The following is a 20,134-nucleotide window of genomic DNA, read 5'->3' as shown; positions in this document are numbered from 1 at the left end:
GAAAAGTGGCAGGGTCAAAGAGTCTAAAGAATTTGAAGAGCCTTGAAGATGGTTGCTTCCTTTGCGGGGGTCCACACTTTGTCAGATAGTGCCCTCAAAGGAAGTCTCTCAATGCGGTGCAGACGAAGGACCCCGAATCCGACGAAGAGGAAGAGGCAGCGGAGACATGAAGCATCCGAATGGGGGCACTCCGATTGCTCAATGCACTCAAGGGTCAAGTGGGGGAGAAAGAGAAGACCCCACTACCGAAGGCGCAATCCTCCTTACCAAAAGAGAGTAAGCATAGTGAGCTAATGTACGTGGACATCAAGCTCAACGGCAAGACAACTAAGTCAATGGTGGATACAGGTGCTACTCACAACTTCATTGCGACAGATGAAGCTGAACGTCTCGAACTTACGCTGAGCAAGAACGGAAGTCGCATGAAAGCAGTGAACTCGAAGGCCCAACCTATTGCGGGTCTCGCGAAGGAAGTGCCTGTTAGCATCGGCTCGTGGACGGGTAAAGCCAATTTCATGTCAGTGCCACTGGATGATTTCCAAGTTATCCTCGCGATGGAGTTCCTCCAGATGTCTAGAGGGGTGCCTATGCCATTCTTGGATGCCCTCTGCATGATGGGAGATGAATGTCCATGTGTCGTTCCGGTGGTGCGGAAGACAACGGATGCCCGACAGATTTCAGTGCTCCAGCTCAAGAAAGGTGTGAAGAGGGGCGAGCTGACTTATGTGGCGGCTTTGAAGTTGGAAACTGGGAGTGGGGGACGAGACTCCGACGCCACTTGAAGTGGCGAAGCTCTTGAAGGAATTCAAGGATATCATGCCCCCAGAACTACAAACTTTTAACTCTTTTTACTACGCTTATTCGCTATTCATTTTTAGAGATAATATGAGACACCAGATAGTTCTATATATAAGATATAATAGGACTAAAACTCTTTATCCAACTTAAACATTTTGGGTGGTGGTTAGACCTCAGATAGTTCTATATATAAGATATAATAAGACTAAAACTCTTAATCCGATTTAAACATTTTGGGTGATGATAGCTAGCATGCTACCCGCTTTATTTATTTTATTTAGCAATAAATTTAGCTGGAAATGTGAATCAACTAGGATTCGAACTTGAGACCTCGGGTACCAACCACCAAGCCTTTTGCCACTTGCTCTAGGGACGGTCGGTGTTGGGGTGTCACAGTTGGTATAAGAAAGTGTGAGATGTGAGATGAGAGATGTGAGATGAGCTCCTCTAGTTACTAGAAAAAAAATTTAAAAAAATAGTTTGATTTATGCTAAAAAAAAATAAATGAAATTAGAGGACTTATTTAAAAGTAGCTTTAAGTTGAGAGGGTTTACATATATTTTTACTTATATTTTATCTGTATTAGTAATATTAGTATATTTATATGAATATAATAACGAAAAAGGTGAAAAATTTAAAAATTCAAAAAAAAGAGAAAATTTCTTGGTCTCTAGATATATCCTATTTTTCGAGTTTTGTTAGGCTATTATCGGTAATAAATGACTTTGATTTATTATCAATTTTTTTTTAATAATAAAACTTTCAAATCGACGATCGGCACTGTTGAACATATTTTTGACCATTTAAATTATTTAGAAACCAAAGTTTATATTTTTCCACATCATTTACCGAATAATTAAAGAGCCACAAAATTTATAATTTTAATGGTAGGTATGGTACATTTGTTCATTTAACAGTATAAAAGGCTCCAAATAAGCTAAATTAAAAAATTCTTTAAACTATTTAAAATGAGATTTAGAGTCTAGATCTTAAATATAAAAATTGTATCATTATATTTTGAAGGATATTCAATTTTAGCCATTCATTTTATGTCCACTTGATGGACAAGAGAACACTATCGAAAAAGTATGAAATTTAATTTCTAGATAATTTAAATGATATAAATCATATTCAACGGTACCGATTGTTGATTTGAAAGTTTTATTATCAAAAATAAATTAGAAGTAAACAAAGCGGTTTACTGTCGATGGTAGTTTAGTAAAGTTCCCATTTCCTTATTATTTGTGTTAGTTGTGTTAGAAATCTTAGTTGTGTGCAAGAACTCAAGTGCCTACTTTCTGTAGCTTTGGGTTATACTTTTATTAATAAGAAAGCTAAGAGAATTTTATTGTGTGATTGAAAGATAGAAATTTAATTTTTGTACTCATTGAAAGGCTTTGATATTCATGATTTGATATCATATTTTTTCTACGATGATTTATCTTATTTCAAAAAAAAAAAATTCAAAGGTTGAATGCAATTTCTTTGGAGACAACAATCACACTTCTATCTACCAAATGCTTCAAACTTTATGAGCAAATTAAAAAGATGTCCATATTCATATATTCAAACAGGCTCTAAAAAAAAAAAGAAAAAAAAAATCGTTGCAACCAAAATAACAAGAAGGTTTATTATTTAACCTTGGTATAACTACCAAGGTTGTGGTTCGAGTGTAAACTTATTCATATATATAAGATAACAACTGGATTCACATCATTAAGGGCACTGGGGATTGTGGCCCGGTCCACCAAAACAGAATAAAACTCCTGCCGATGGATCATAGGAGCTCTGCTGGATGTCATAGCAGTAGGGGCTTTGGGTCTGAAAAGCGATGCCCGAGGGGTTGGCGTCGACAAACACACCGTGAGGATCAGTCTGAACTTTGAGGCTGGAAAAGTAACTGGCCTTTGTGTATCCTTCGTGGGGGAAGTGGCCTGAACCCATTTGTGTCCTCGTGTGCCGACCCTCGAATTTATTATTAATCATCTCTCCACCCCAGTCCACTTTGGCAGCACTTGACGAAAGAACAGTGAAAATTGAAGCAGGCCAGTAACCTGCAGTAATCCATTCTTGATTGTCTAGGTGGACGTACAACCACCAATTGACATCCAATCCCTGAAAATATTATTTTTCATCCAATATGAGATTATTGGATTTCGCATTCTGCAATATAGTTATATATCTTCAATATTATGATTGTTTGGATTGTTTGGAATACATCTTGTGCTTGAATATATTATTTTTAATCCAACATAAGACTATCGGATTTTGCTATATTGTGACACCATAAAATTTGGAATAATCCTATATAGATGATATAATAGGGTTAAAGACTAGATCCAAACAATCATAATATTGAAGATATATATTAAGCGTGTTAGGATTAAAATAGTTCTAAAATAAGTGTTCTCCTATAAAGTAAAAAGTCACATCTATAATTTGACCAATCATTGTACTTGCAACACTATGATTGTTACATCTTGCGCCTGAAAGTATTACTCTTCATCCAATATAAGACTATTAGATTTCGCATTCTTCTGTATAGTTTGGTAAATCATTATACCTTTAATACTGTGATTGTTATGGAATACATCTCGTGCCTGAAAAATTATCTTCTATCTAATATGAGACTATCGGATTTGCATTTTGCTATATAATTTGATAAATCAATGTACCTTTGTTACTAAAATTGTCACGGTATACTGGACGCCGCCGTAGGTCGACGTTGGTATTATCATCTCCCCAATCCCGGCACTACGGTTTAGGAGGACAAATCCCTCGCACAAGTTGTAGCAACCTATTGTCTGATACGTATCTCTCTGTTGCATCAGAAACATTACATGTTCGTTGTCACAATTTTTTTAAAGAAGGACCAAGATTAACTTACAAAGGGCTAATTAGAAGTTATAACCCAAATTTGCTACTGATCAGTTATTTATAAACAAGAAGAAGAAGAAAAAAATTATAATTTATATTTGTAATAGGCTTACTCAGTTTATAGGAATAAGATATTTTTTATTGCAAAATCTAATATGATTGAGAGAAAGTAAACTGATATTTCATAAGAATAAACTAATACATAAAGTATCCACAACTTTAAAAAAATTATAAATTAGTAATTATAATTTCATGCATTGAATGGGTCACTTATTAGTTGTATACGAAATTAATCAGAAGCCGAAATTTCTGCAATTGCCTATGGCTAGCTAAACTATGGCATGCAAAAAGTTTATTTGAGAAAATTAATATTATTTGTGTTAAAAAAAATTGAACTGCTATTTAGAGATAAAAATGGAAGAGATCTGAGATGCATTTAGTATATCAATCTATAGCCATACATAATAGAAAGGGATAATTATCTTTAAACCCGTCAAAACTTTTATATGTATTTTTTTTTGTTTCGAATATACCCTTTGCATATTTTTTCCTTATTAAAAAATAATCATGCTGTTAGTACCAGTTAAGTTATCTGAATTTAAATCTGGATTAAATTTCTACCAGAGTTAAAAAGGAGTCAAAATACCTTTTTTATCCCAAATCTACTAACATATTTTCTACTAACATATTTTCTACTAGCATATTTTTTCCTAATATAATTATCCTTTTTAAGGGACAATTATTTATATACACTTAAAATGTTCGGACTTTCTTATTTACCTTTTTTAGAAGATTAATATGAAAAGTGCCCTTGTAACATTCTAAGTTATTTCAAATATGACTCTAGCGTTAAATTCTATTAGTGATTTACATGTAATTAATTATGAAATTGTGAAGTTGTGATGCTGTGATTATTTACATGTAGCTGTGTTGAATTATTGATTTAGCTATGATAATTTTTTTTTAGCTATGATTGTAATTTTTATAAGCTTAAAAAGAAAGATGATCGTTGGAACACGACCGTTGGAGGATAAATTTAAAAAATTTTAATATTTTAAGGGTAAATAAAAAAAGTGAGTGACACTATAAAAGATTTGAATGTGTAAAATAGTAATTTTATAGAGATATTGACTGTTGTAATAGTGAACTATCAGAATCTAACTGTAGGGCTATATTTAAAAAATCTTGGAACATTAGAAGAGTTTTCTTTTTTTTCTTTTTTTTTTTTGTTAGTCTTCTAAACGGGCCAAATAAGAAAACTGAAACTTTTCACAAGCATATATAAGCAATTACCCTTTATATATAATATTATCTAACTTTATTGAAATATTTACATGTTATACAATCTTAAAAATTATCTACAAATAATTATATTTTATTTTTTAAGAATTTTAAGATAATTTTTTTCAGTAGAATCATTTTATTATTTAATAAAATATCCATATAGATTGATGATTAGTACAATATATAGATGGTTTTTATCTCCATGCCCCTCCATTTCCAAAATATATTTATACTTAAGAATATCCCAATAAATTTTTACTCAATTTTATTTTATAATAGTTTTTTAACCTATCAACCAACTCGATTTTATTTTTAAATTACTTTTACTGTAGCAGATAAACCGAATTTTCTGAAAATTATATAGTTTTGCTTGATTTTTTGGCCAAACTAAATGATTATAATCAAATAAAAACTTTTAATTTATCAAAATTCACGAAAAAAACTATCTTTGCAAAAAATGCTACTTAGGCACTTCTACAGTAGATGAAAAAGACAAAATCTTACCGTCCAGGAGATAAACAGCCTAGGTATGGCGACTCCATGAAGATGAGGGTAAACCTGAACATTAAAAAATAAAGAAAGTTTCAGGTAACCATTCTATTATTATATTTAAGATTTAAGATAAGACTAGACTAATGCCTACAAGAATTAATAACCCCCATGCAACCAATTTTATTACCTTTAGGCCGCGTTTAGGGCGCGTTTCGTTCGCACTATGAAAGATTATTATGCGTAACAAAATATTCGAGACTTTTATTCCTATTTATCCTATTACTAAGAATGTAGTATTTCGGTATTTGGTTCATATCATTTAGTCATGTTATTTAAGATTACGAAAAATATACAATTAATTAATTTATTTTTTAAATTAATCTTAAATAATACTATAAAAAATTTTAATATCGTTTTAGAAAAAAAAGAGAGAGAACATAGGTTAGAAAGAGAAAGCATAATTAAAGAAATAGGAAGAGAAATAGAGTCAAGGTTAGAGAGAATGAGAGGGTTGAGATTTTAGAAAAAGAGGGGGAGAAATAGCTTAGTTTAGAGAGAGAAAAATAGTTAAAATTTAGGAGGAAAAAGATAAATTTAGGCCTGGGCCAGTTCCATCCCTAATCTCCCTAATCTTGCTTTATGATATGCATATATAATTTTTTGCAGGAGTTAACGACTAGCTATTATTACACATTTTAAACCTTGAATTCTGATGGAATACCTGCCAACCGACTTCAATCGTGTTGAGGTCGTTATTTTCATATGATCCACTGGCAATCCACATTTGAGCCTAACTAAATTCAGTGCTAGCTTCGACATGCGGTTGCCAGAGATTTATCGTAGCTTTAGCCCCATATATCTTTTGGGTGCCGTTAGAAGAAAGTACTTGGTTTTGCAACGAAGCTACAGCATACTGAGTCCAAATAAAGAAAAATATATATATATTAGTACAACAATAATCAAAATTGACAATTTCAACAGTCTACCATGCAAATTTGATAGTTTTAGTTATTTTTAGAAATAAAAACAGAAATAATCAAAAGGTTATCATAGAGAATCAAACTTTTAAAAAATTAAGTATGATAAAAAAAAATATTATAAAAGTTAAAGAGAATATTTCTCATCACACTTGCATTATTGTGATAGGGAGTTCAAATATAATTTTGTCATGCCCTTCCTTCCAACCTCATGCAAAAACCAATTTTTACCTATTCCACTTCATTCTGATTTCATGATAACCTAAACTCATGGAAAAAATAAGCTCTTAATATTTAATAAATACTATAAAAAGAAATGTGAGAATGCATTTTACATTCATCCAGCAATATTTCTCTTCTTAAAAATGTTTGTTTATTATTTTTGCAATGTCGTTCTCGTAGTGATTTTATATTTACTAACTAGAAAAGTCGTCGTTCTAACCTTATGCAAAAACCAATTTTCACCTACCTTCCTACCTCATGCAAAAACCAATTTTCACCTATCACCTAAACTCATGCAAATTGTAAGCCTAACTTACCCTCTCAAATAACACTATAAAAAGAAATGTGAGAAAGCAATTTTATATTCATCCAATAATATATCTCTTTTTTAAATATATTTAGCAATTGTTCTTGCACTGTCATTCTCGTAATAGTGATTTTATATTTGCTAGCCGGAGAAGTCGTATTAACAGAATATATAAATAATGTACTTTTACATAAATATCCATATTTCAGTAAATCAAATATGGATTATGCACCAAGGTATGAAAAAATTTATTGGCTGGAAAAAAAAAGTAGATTAGAAGTAAGCTATTATTATTTTTTATATATTAGTATTATACATTTCTAACAAAAATTAATTTATGTTACTAACAAAAAATAATATATATTATAACTCTGGGCAGTGGCCCCAACCGCATCGGGTAGTGGCTCCAACTGCCCCAACCACATCGGCGAGTGGCCCCAGCTACCCCAACCGTGGAGAAGTGGCACCAACGAAAAAATGTTTGTATAAATATCTCGTAGGTTCGAACGCGCCCCTTCTCCCTCTTCCTCACTCTCTCTTTCTCTCCCACTGCACCTGCTTTCTCTTCTAATGCACCCATGGCGAAACGAAAGAGCATCGTGCGGAGATCCCCGATCCCTCTCCCGATCACAAGGAAGCGAAATTGGAGGCATTCGACATCCCCAATGCCTTCGAGAAGGAGGACGATGCCTCCGAGGAGGAGAAAGCGATGAAGAAGGGGAAAGCAATCGGAGAACGATGAGGAGGAGATTGAGGAGGAGGACACTGACGAAGCGGAGGAGGAGGAGAAAACTGACGAGGAAGAGGAGGAGGAGTTCACGGAAATTGAAGCGGTGGGACAAGAAATTGGCCTCGTCCGACATAAGAACGACTTCAAGCAATTCATCCGCAACCAGCGTAGGATTGTCATCGACATTCCGACCACTGTGACTTTACATCTCCAAAGAAAAATATATCGTTATTAAAAACATAAGAAATTTTAGGTAAACAAATAAATTTAAAATTTTAATTTATATTAAAATTTATGTTACTAATGATATATTTTATTTTAGTTTATGGAAGAGACGGTATGGTGATTGTTAAAAATTTTTGCAAATATAAATGACCGAGTAGTCATTGAAGACGGTAATAAATTTTATTTATTTTTAAAATTTTATTAATATAAAGTCGTAGTAATTTTTGATTTTTTTCAGCCATGAAAGAGACCGTATTTGTTCGGTGGTTGTTCGTTCGAGAAATGAAGTTAAAAAAGTCCAAACGTTGGCGGTTGGAAACGAAATCACAAACTTCAAGTTGAATATCCCTGACAGTGGGATTGAGAAATAACAAAAATAATTTATTGGCTATGTGTAATATCCCCGGGGTTGAGAAAGATGAAATAGAGACAGTAGAGATGAGAATTAGAGAGAAAAGGGTTAGGGATAGAGATTAGAGATAAAGAGTGGGATAAGAAATTGGGATAGAGAAGTAGTGGAGAAAAAGAAGGGTTTGGAGAAGATCTTTTGGGGGAGAAAATATAGACTAATTCATTTCATTGATAATCTCTGCAATTACATGCTTGTATCTATATATACTGCCTAACACTTGTACCGCACGGCTGCCACGCCCAGTACAAGGCCAGCATGGGCTCCACCACCTCTCTCGCCATGGCCGTCATCATCAACGCCAGCCCGGCACCGACTTCGACGACAAGGCCTCGAGCTCGCTCTCCACCTTGTTGTTACCTTTTATTCCTCTTCTACTGAAAGTTGCTATTTTTACTATTCTCCCATGCTAACTACTACTACTACTCCTACCATTTATTCTTCAGGATTGTTACACTATGAAAAAGAAGTGGATTAGAAGTAAGTTATTATTATTTTTTATATATTAGTGTTATACATTTTTAACAAAAACTAATTTATGTTACTAACAAAAAAAATACAGTACACACTGTACCCCTTTGGACATTTTTCATTTTATAAGGGGGGAAAGTATAGGTTTTTAAATGACAGGGGAAGTGAAAAATCGCGCTTTGACAAGAAAATTTTCTGTAATTTAGCCAAAATATAATAATGTATAAAAAAGGTAGAGCGCCTACTTTTAATCCATTCTTCTTTTCAAGCCAATAAATCTTTCTTTTGTCTTTTTTAACCCCACCCTCAGGAATGCTCAGCTTGAAGTGGTCGATTTCGTTTTGAACCTCAAACTTATGAATTTTTTAACTTCATTTCACAAGAGAACAAATATAATCTCTTTCCTCCTTGAAAATAACTCAACGAATACTGTAACTATATATTAATAAAACTTTAAAAATAAATTAAATTTATTACCATTATCATCACCTATGATTACTAGGTCATTTATTTTTTCGAAGATTTTGGACAATCGACCGATACTTAATTCAGTCTTCATCTAGAATAAAAGTAAAGCATAAAAAAAGTAAATTACGCTTTTGGTCCTCAAATTATAAGATGTTTGACACTTTAGTTCTCAAATTTTAATGTTTCATAATTTCTAGCTTAAACTGTAGGGCACGTGACACTTTAATCCTCAAAGTTTAATTAATTGTGAGTTTTGACTCGAAATGTGGGACATATGATAGTTTAGTTCTTAATTTTCACTGATGGTTTTATTATTCTTATAATTATGCACTTATTCTTTTCTTACACTTCTTATACATTTATTTTTATGATTTTAGTCTTTTGCTGTAGTTGCTTCTTCTTTTTTCAGTTTCTTTTACATTTATTTTTTAATTTTTTAATTTTATATTTTTGCTATATTTTTATTTAAATTTATTTATTTATTTATTTATACAAAATGGGTCCCAACTCCCGAGTCTCGATAAGCATTTCCTCTAAGCACTTCCTCTTTAAACTATTCAAATTTGAAATACATTTTCTTAGAAAATTATCTAAAAGCTATTTAAAGTTTATTTGGTAATAAATTAAATAAACAACTATATACTCTTTATAAACTAGTATTAAAAATTTTAGAAATAAAAAATAAATAAATAACAGACAAACACGACATGGCACGGATATACCTTATGCCCCGGTGCATAATCCATATTTGATTTACTAAAATATGGATATTTAGGTAAAAGTATATTATTTATATAATCTGCTAATACGACTTCTCCGGCTAGCAAATATAAAATCACTACTACGAGAATAATAGTGCAAGAACAATTGCTAAACATATTTAAAAAAGAGATATATTATTGAATGAATATAAAATTGCTTTCTCACATTTCTTTTTATAGTGTTATTTGAGAGGGTAAGTTAAGCTTATAATTTGCATGAGTTTGGTTTTTGTATGAGGTAGGAAGTTAGGTAAAAATTGGTTTTTGCATGAGGGCTTATTATTTGCATGAGTTTGAATGATAGGTGAAAATTGGTTTTTGCATGAGGTCGGAATGTAGGTGAAAATTGGCTCTTGCATGAGATCGGAAGGAAGAGTCTATTTGAGTTATACTAGTTAATTTTTTAAAAAATTGATTCTTTATGAGCTATTAGCTTTTAATCATTTCTGTTTTAATCTCTAAAAGTGACTAAAACTATCAAATTTAGTATAATCACAGATAGATTTGATCAAAATGTAATATAAAGAGACACTATTCTAATGACCAAAAAAAAAAAATTGTGAAATGTGATGGGAGTTCCCGAACAAACTAATAAATACCACATACTGAATCAAAAAATTAAACCAGCTTTTCTTAAGATTAGTATTTCGACCTACCCAGAATCCTTGGGGGAGAAAGAAAACCAATGATTGCGACTTTTAACTATATCTGGAGAGAAGCCAGGTTGCTTCACATTTTCAGCTATATTTATTTCTAAAAAACTAAACGAATACCATTCTCCTCAAAAAAAAAAAAAAAAAAAAAAGTAGCATGCTACCATTCTCCTCGAAAAAAAAAAAAAAAGGAGCGAACAAACAGATATTACATTTTCTTTGATCTTGTTCATTATTGTGCTATACTAATGTGCCTTATATAATTACCAAATGATCCCCTGCCTTGCATTGAGTGCTAGTGCCAATAGAATCCTTTCTTTTTATTTATTGCGAATGATTTAATCATTACATAGCTGCTAGTCTTGCTCTTGTTACATAAGCCGAGGGAGTCGATGGGCTTTCTTTCCTTAGGATGATTCCACCTTTTCCAGTCAGTTGAGAGTATGATTTACTTGGACATCTCAGCAAACTGCCAAGCTCAACTCGAAAATATGTCCTTTTCCAATAGAGTAGGAATGCACTTTCAAAATGGAATGAGGTAGAGATCGGGCAAATCGTACTGATTTTGTGAAATCACTATGGCATTCCAAAAGATGAGAGATCCTAGCTTGATGACCTGCTTAGATAAGGGCGATAGAGCGGAGACGCAATAATAGGGATTGTTGCTATATCTAGGAAGTGAACAGAGTCTTTTTCTAAGAATCACCTACAGCGCCTGGCTCGTTAACATACAAATTAGAATCAAAATTTGAAGTTGAATTTAAAATTGCAATACAAATGTTAAATTTACAAATTTAAAGTTCAAATTTGAACTTAAACTTAAAATTCAAAATCCAAAATTATTGAGTTGATTAGAATTTGGAATTTCAACCTGAATTCAAAATTATTTTCAATTTGAAATTTTAACTTGTGAAAACTTTTAGATTGAAAGTGGTATTCATTTGATACTGAATTCAGATTTTGAAATTGCCTTCAAAATTTATATTAACCCTATTTTCAGCTAAGTTTATTTTTTTTTAAAATAAGCGAAGCTAGTGGCGTGCTATCTTCTCTCTTAAAAAAAGGGAAAAAATTTCATAGATGCCCCTATAGGAGCAATTAGCCCTCTAAAATTCAAAATATCATGAATGCTCTTCAAAATTTTAAAAAAACTCATGAATACCCCTACAGGTAATATATCGTTAGAATCTAACGGAACAAGTTGTAAATACCATTTCTACCCTTGTACGGCTCCTTAACTATAGGGATAATTTCTTAGATGTCCTTCTAGAACCTGTTAATTTCATCAATACCCTTCTAAAATTGATAATATCGCGAATGCCCTACAATATGTTAAAAATTATCACAAATGCCCTACAATATGTTAAAAATTATCACAAATGCCCTCCCATAGTTAGCGTCTGTTAAAATCATCTGAAATAGAGTTAAATTTTTAAAATATCATTTTTACCCTTTATCTCTTATCAATAATAGAAACACTAATNCAATACCCTTCTAAAATTGATAATATCGCGAATGCCCTACAATATGTTAAAAATTATCACAAATGCCCTACAATATGTTAAAAATTATCACAAATGCCCTCCCATAGTTAGCGTCTGTTAAAATCATCTGAAATAGAGTTAAATTTTTAAAATATCATTTTTACCCTTTATCTCTTATCAATAATAGAAACACTAATAGGTATTTCAAGATAATTTTTGTAAATCTAAATTTGACTATTTAATATAAATATTTAATTAATTTTTAAATGATATATAAAAATTGTATTTTAAATATAGTATGTTTTTATATAATTTTGGTTTTGTTTTTGGCTTCGGATTTTGGTTCAGATTCGATTTGGATATAGACCAAAATCATAACGAAATTTAAATACGATGAGAGTTCATTATTTGGTAAAACTATCACACTCAACATCGATTAAGCTCACCCCATTCAAAATCGAGTTAATATAAAATTGTATACCTGTATCAATTCACATTCCTAATCAGTAATAGTAATTTGAAATAAAGTATAGATTTTTTTTCCTATTTAATCAAAAATAAATCACATAACTATATCAATATGCATGCTTTTTTTTTATCGATTTAAAAAAAAGAGAGTTTTGTTCAAAAGCTTAAATATATTATATTTCAGTTTTTAATGCATTTAATGTAGATAAAATTATTGAGAATAATTTTGGTTACAAAACTTTTGAGCTTCCAAGACTAAAGAAAGATAAAAAAATCCTCAACTTTTACTTTTATTTAATTTTTTATACATAGTTAAAATAAAGAACCACTAGATTTGGTGAAATCATAAAAAACTTGATAAAATTTTTATTTTTCATACACTAAAATTAGTTAATTTTTTAAAAAACTAAAAGTTAATGGGATGTTAACTAAAAAAATAAAAGTTAAGGGAGCCTTTCAAAACGGCAAATAGTTGAGGGGGTCTCCATACATTTTTATTAAAGAGATAGTTGAGGGTAAATAGGAAATTTTAAAAGTTAACCCATCTTTAACCATTTAACAACTATGGTAAAGCTAATATAGCTAACGGTAGGGGTATTGATGATAATTTTTTATATTTATAGGAGCATATATGATATTTTTAATTTTATAGAGGCATCCATGCTATTTTAAATTTTGGGAGGGGTATCTATGAAACTGCCGAAAAAAAAAAAAAAGAAACTACATCCGGAGAGAACCAACGTGTATTACATTTTCTTTGATCTTGTTGTTCTATACCAATGTGCCTTGTATAATTACCAAATGAAATTCACTATCTATGAATCCATCTTCGAACACAGTTATTCACACCTGGAGGAAGTGAATTAAGTACAATATTCATCAACAATAAATTGTAGCAAACTTGGATAGCAGTATTCAGCATCTGCCTCAGTTAAGACATCTAGATTTCTCACATCTTCCAAGATACATTGTATACTAAAATACTAACAAATGGAACAGTCCAAATCCTTTTGATCTTCCTAACTTTAATATATATATATTGGAATAGTTAAGTTCTGTGGTAGATTGAAGAGAGATTACTATAAAGGTTGAGTTAGCGCCAATACCAATGTACATGTAATTTTGCTTTTCGCAGAGTCACATATTGAAATGTTGATTCTCATTGTTGAAAATATAGATTAAAAATACTGTTATCTAAGAAATAAGATTATAGTTATTCTCGGATTGAGAGTTGTAAACTTGTAATTCTACAATCAAGAAAGGACTGTAGACTTAGCATTTCTCTTAAACAGATTCTTCCGCCTTCTGGTTCTTCGCTCCGACTATCTCTGCTTTCAGACACCACGAGGTAGACAAAAATTGTAGGGTTAATTTTATTTGTGCGCTTCCGTTGTAATATTCCGGAAAAATATTAACTTATTATTTTTCGGAATAATTACGATCCGTGATTTAATCGACACATTGGATGTGTTGGTTAATGATCAAAAGGTATCAAAATTGACAACTTTAATGGTCGATGTGATTCGTTTATGAATTTAACGGTATAAAATAATTCAAATCTGATAAAATTTTTATAGAATTTTTTTTCACTATTTAGAATAAGATCAATATCTATAAATTTAAGTTTTTTATCATCATTTTTTATGAGATTTTTATTTTCAGCCGTTCATTTTTAGATTACTCGTTTGATAGGTAAATAATGTCGAAAGATTATAAAATTTAGTTTTTCAATACTTTCAATAGTGTAGATCAAGTCTAAAGAAGCCGATCGTCGATTTGGAAGCTACATCATTGAAAACAACTTGATAGTACGAAGGCCTCCGTGCTACCGATAGTATACCAGCCTAGCTCGAGATAATATTTATATTAGCAATTTTAAAGAATATTTATGGTATTTTTTAAATTTTGAGGGGAACGCATCATATTTGCCTAATTAAATAAGATGAGTTTTAAATAGTGTGTTTTTAGACCGTGCAATTTACTTGGCACATGGCAAGGCCCCATCCCAAGTAGGGTTGGCATTTCAATTCGTTGTTCGCAAATCAGCTTGTGTTCGGTTCAAAATGAGTTTGAGATTGAATCGCTCGTTTAATAAACGAGCTGAACTTGAGTTGAATTTTTCAATTCGTTTAATAAATGAGCCGAGATCAGCTCGTTTGTGTTCGGCTCGATAACAACTCGAATACATATATTTTATATTTATATATATAAATAAATAATTATATATATAATATAAATTTTTATTATTTAACCTAAATATAAAGCCCAACTCAATTATAAAAATATTATTTATATGTAATGTTTCAACTATTAGATTAAAGTTAAATTAATAAAATCTCATAAATTTAATAAAATCTCATAAATTTATTTTCTATACGTATATTTCATAATTCTTTTAAATTATTATTCATGAGCGAGCTCGTATTTGGCTTGTGTTCGGCTAGTTAATAAATGAGCCGAACACAATGTGAATTTTTCGGCTCCATACTGTAACGAGCCAGCTAGTGCCGAAGACTAGCCGACCTCAGCTCGCTCGTGTTCGGCTCCTTGACACCCTCTAATCCCAATCTGTCGAAAGCAATAATAAGGGCAACTATTTGAATTTGAATTTAAATTTGCATTCAAATTTAAAATTTTAATTTAATATCTATATTTAAAATCAAATTAAAATCAAAAGTTGATGTTAAATTTAAAATTGCAATACAAATTTTATATTTACAATTTAAAGTTTAAATTCGAACTTAAACTGAAAATTCGAAATCCAAAATTATTCAGTTAATTGGAATTTCTTTTTTTTTTAGAGATAGATAGCATGCTACCCGCTTCGTTTATTTTATTTAGAAATAAACTTAACTAGAAATGTGAATCAACTAGGATTCAAACTTGCGACCTCGGATACCAACCATCAAGTCTTTTGCTACTTGCTCTAATAAGGACGGCCAGTAGTTAATTGGAATTTCAATTTGAATTCAAAATTATTTTCAATTTGAAATTTAGTTTGTGGAATTTGAGAGTGGAAGTGGAATTCATTTGAGCCTGAATTCAAATTGTGAAATCACATTCAAAATTTATATTAAAATTCAAATCTAAAATTGCGTACGAGAATTGAATTCAAATTTTGAATAGTTGAATTTATTGCTTAGTTTTGTGGTGATTCATGAATATATATATATATTTATTAATAATCCACCAAACCATGGAATCACTAGGACAAAATTTATGGGATTAATTGGACCATTGGTCCACACCTTTACTTGGCTTTTTATTTTGTCCCAAATTTTTTATTTTGTAATCAGATCCTCAATCCTTTGTCAAATTTTCCACCTAAATCGCTACCCTGTTCTTCCACATGCGTCAAACCCAATATCCTTGTCTCAAAGGTCAATTTAGTTTTCCATGCTTAGAAGAATTATCTGACCTCGCACATAATCTATTGTCTCTTTTGAAATATTTGATTTCTTTGCGTCAAGCCAAACGCGCTATCACGCTTTTTTAAAAACTAGAAAGTTGATGTTGAAATTAATCGAAAGTTAACGAATCATGACAGTCGTCTATATAGTTAGATAAAACTTTTATTGCCATTGATGTAGTTGATTTTTTTCAAAATGAACCGAATTAAACCTTAACTGCAATAAAATAAAATAAAAAATCATCCATACATTTTATTTTGGAGTGTGTGATATACACCCAGTTGTTTAATATGTGGAGTTGTTTCACTAATTACAGGATATGATAAGTGAAAATCCACCCAATAAATATGTGAGGTGTATAATATACATTCTTTTTAGAGTGTATGAATAACATTGCTCTAAAGTATAGAATGTAAAACCATATCTAGCTAAATTATAGTTTATTTTCACAACGTGTTAATAAACTAGCTAAATGGGGCCTTGATACCCAGGTAGCTTCTAGTTGGTCTTCTTTTGCAGAGTTTGAGAAGTCTGTAACTGTTTATCCTATGGAATAAATGCCTTATGTTGTTCTTTTCAAAAAAAAAAAAAAATTAAAACACACCATATCTAGCCTCTTTGGAAATTTTTTTTTCCAATCTAGTATTTTTTTCAAAAATTTTTTTAATCTAGCCTCATTTTGATGGATTGAGAAAAAAATAAAATTAAAGAATTTTTATATGAATTTATGTTTTAATTAGAAAAGAAAAACTATTATTTTCTTTCTCTCCTCTACCATTTCCTAAGATCTTAGAAAAATTGGGGAGGAGGTGAGAGTGAAAAAAAAAAATTCTTCTAATTAACACATAAATTCATATAAAAGTTATTAACTTTTTTTTTCTAATCTATGAAAGAATATTTTTGAAAAGGATGTTAAATTGGATTTTTTTTTTTTCCAATGAAGCTAGAGGTGATATTACCTCAAATTATAATGGTTAAGAAGCTTCCACAGCCAATTTTTCTTTTTTTTTTTAAAAAAAAAGGACCAAGATAAAGAAATGAGGAAAGATGGGTATCAAAGTGCAATAACATGCTATTATAATTTAGGATTAATTTCATACAAGTTTCTGTAAACATGGTGCATTACAAATACATTCCTACAAAATTTAATTTTTATATATTGTTTCTATAAAAATCCTAATAATTTCAAATATATCTTTATGGTTTGTTACCGTTACAATACTGTTTATTTTATAAGTGAAATGGCCTTTTTGCCATCACAAAAATCCCGACTGTCAATTAAATAGGGATAAAAAGATTGATTCATCTCATTAACTAGCTAAGATTTAGTTTTTTTATCTATGATTAACTAATTTTTTCTACCCGATCTTAATGACAAGAATATATTTAAAAATATCAGAAATTTTGCGAAGATAATATATGAAAATTAAACTTTATAAGAATATATTTATAATTCATTATATTTATATAAGGATCTGTGTAAAATTAATTTTATATATAAAAGAAAAATTAAAAATAATATAAAATGGTCCATTTTTTTGTACAGGTGTCACATATGGGAGACAAAGCAAAACGTTATTTAAGTCAAAGAAAGGAAAAAAAGAGAAGTAGCCGTTGCCTCTCGTAGATTTCAAAGTGACCGTTACAACCCCACGTACGTTTCCCAGTTCAAACTCTCCAAACCCTCCCCCTCCTCCTTTAGTAGGTAGATCCCATACATACAGCAAGAGACACAGATACAGAGAGAGAGAGAGAGAGAGAGAGAGAGAGAGGAGTCGAAGATGGTGGCGAAGACTCCGACGAAGGCGAAGCGAATCGCCGCGGCCGCGGCCGCGGCCGCTCTCAATCCGAATCTCGTCAGAGAGACACTGAAAAAGGTAAGGACTCCATTCAATTTTTTTTTTAACACTTTTAATCAAAATGCAACACTTCCAATCAATATTTATCGAATCAGAATCAAAATCATTTTTTTTCTTTCTTACTCTTCTAATGTTATTGATGTTGTCGTCATCGTCGTTGTCGCTGTTGTTGTGTACACTATCGATGAAGGTGGATCGGTGCGTGGCGCGGCTGCAGGAGCTCCAGTACACGGTCGCAGGCGGGGCCAAAGTCGTCGCCGGCGTCAACCTCAGCCCCCGCAGCACCCGCGGATACCTCCGGACCAGCCTCCGCTGCAAGCAGGAAACCCTGAGGTTAATTTTATTTTCCTTCTTCTTTTTTTTTTTCCCTTTTTTGTTGATAATTTTTTTTAATTTTTTTCAACTTTTGTTCGTTTTGATTTGAATTATAATCATAATCTTCTACTTGATCGAGTATATTAAATTAAGTCAAAGAGTTAATTTTATTTTATACACCAAAGTTCCATATTCTTTTTCCCCAATTACTACCACTAATTTTTGTTTATTATTATTACTGACTAATCAGGATGAGGACCACCACATCCGCATCCGCTAAGAAATCCCCACCCGGGAAATTCCAATGCTCAATTAACGGTACTACTACCCATAATTCCTAATTTTCCAATTTTTATTAGACCCAATTTTCTTTCTTGTTTTCATTAAGAGTCCGCTTGTTTGGTTCAGCGTAAAATCATAAAAAAGAACTTTTCCTAATTTTTTACATTTTAATATTTTTAGTTCGTAGGACAAAAATAGTTTTTCATTAATATTTGTTTAGATGAAAGAAAAAAAATTTATGTTTGTTTGGTTGATCAAAAAAAATGATTTACGGAAAAATATTTTTATGTTGAACTCAACAAGCGATAAAATATTTTTCGTACGAAAAATAATTTTTGGATTTGATTTACACCGAATCAAGCGCCCCCTGATTTTTTTTTTTTAAGAAATTATTATTATTATAATAAAAATTCAAACTCAGGGGAGTGGCGCCGAATGTCCCTACCTGCCATGCTAATAGGAGAGACTGTGGTGGAGATCCTACAAGCCACCGAATTTGCGAAAAAAGTCGTCGCCGCCGCCGCTGTCGCCGCAGCAACGAAGGTCGCAGGCGGCGACCCGAAAACCCCTCACACGAAGAAAAGGAGCAGCTGCAATCCGCCGGCCGAGTCGACCCCCCTCCGGTCTCGGCGGATGAGGGAGAAGCAATCCCTCCGCCGGGCCGCCCGATCGGAGTCCTCCGCCGCCGGGGGCTCCTCCCCGCCCCTCCACCGCGCCCGGGTCCGCATCCGGTTCAAGCCAGACTCCCCCCCGCGGCCGTCTGTAGCTGCGAACCGGGTCTCGCCGAGAAACCGGCCGTGGGCGCGGAAGGCGGTGCTCTTCCCCAACCCTCTCTTCCTCCCCAACTCTTCTACTTCCCCCTCCTCGTCATCACACAAGCAGAGGTTCTACAAGACCAGGTCCCCCATCATTGGCACCACTGCGGCTGCTAGGAGGAAGAAGGAATTTCAACAAACACCTCATAAGTTTGCGATCAAGTCGCCGCCGGGGAAGTCGCTGCAGTCGCATCTCGCGTCGAAGAAGGCGGTCCCCGCAGCGGCCCTCAGATCGCCCCCGCTGCGGGCCCGGCGGTGCTCGTTCTCGCCGTCGAAGCTGGCGAGTCGGTTGGTGTCTCCACTGAGAACAAGGATGATGGTTGCTGTTCGGCGGAGTAGTGAGGGGTTGAAGCAGAGGCCTATTTTTAGCACTCCTGTGAGGGTTTCTTCAAGCAGGGGAGGGGGTTCTGAGCTTCGCGGGAGAGCAGAAAATAAGTTCCGGTGAAAGCGGAGAGTTCTGTTGTTTGGTTTGACGAAAGTGGTATAAAGTGGCATAAAAAGGTGGCGGGAGTATTTGGACGGTAACCATCATATTTGATTTGATATAAGGGAGAGGAGAAATAAGTTTCGGCAAAAATGTAAGTTCTGATATTTGGTCTGATGAAAGTAAGTTAAAGTGACGAAGTTGCGGTTTCGACGAACCCTCACTTCACCTGCGAATAACTAACTGTGAAATGGCTGCGAAGCCGTCTTCCTCTGCAGATGAATATTGAGAGGCACCAAACAGAGCTCTGAATGGATGTCTTTGTACATGTTTTGGATGATTCTTTATTAATGTTGTGTTGATGGGTACTTATGTTTACAGAAATCAAATCAATTAGACAAGA

At 32.6% G+C, this 20,134-nt stretch overlaps 1 protein-coding gene across 1 annotated transcript; it reads left to right on the top strand.

Moving 5' to 3' along the window:
* LOC109720610 (microtubule-binding protein TANGLED1) lies at positions 17,680-20,132 on the top strand. Its single transcript, XM_020247843.1, has 4 exons — positions 17,680-17,913; positions 18,086-18,228; positions 18,461-18,528; positions 18,914-20,132. The coding sequence occupies exons 1-4, from the start codon at positions 17,818-17,820 to the stop codon at positions 19,750-19,752; spliced, it is 1,146 nt and encodes a 381-aa protein (XP_020103432.1). The 5' UTR covers positions 17,680-17,817; the 3' UTR covers positions 19,753-20,132.

This window comes from Ananas comosus, linkage group 14, assembly GCF_001540865.1.
Source record: "Ananas comosus cultivar F153 linkage group 14, ASM154086v1, whole genome shotgun sequence".
NCBI classification, from domain to species: Eukaryota; Viridiplantae; Streptophyta; class Magnoliopsida; order Poales; family Bromeliaceae; genus Ananas; species Ananas comosus.
The sequence above is the reverse complement of the archived record's forward strand: the minus strand, read 5'-3'. Positions and strand labels throughout refer to the sequence as shown.

What these genes read in the sequence shown, in the direction of transcription:
- LOC109720610 (XM_020247843.1), top strand. Translation starts at nt 17,818, where the DNA reads ATGGTGGCGAAGACTCCGACGAAGGCGAAGCGAATCGCCGCGGCCGCG. An exon ending in TGCAAGCAGGAAACCCTGAG is followed by an intron (nt 18,229 to 18,460) that starts GTTAATTTTATT and finishes CTGACTAATCAG; the next exon opens with GATGAGGACCACCACATCCG. An exon ending in ATTCCAATGCTCAATTAACG is followed by an intron (nt 18,529 to 18,913) that starts GTACTACTACCC and finishes ATTCAAACTCAG; the next exon opens with GGGAGTGGCGCCGAATGTCC.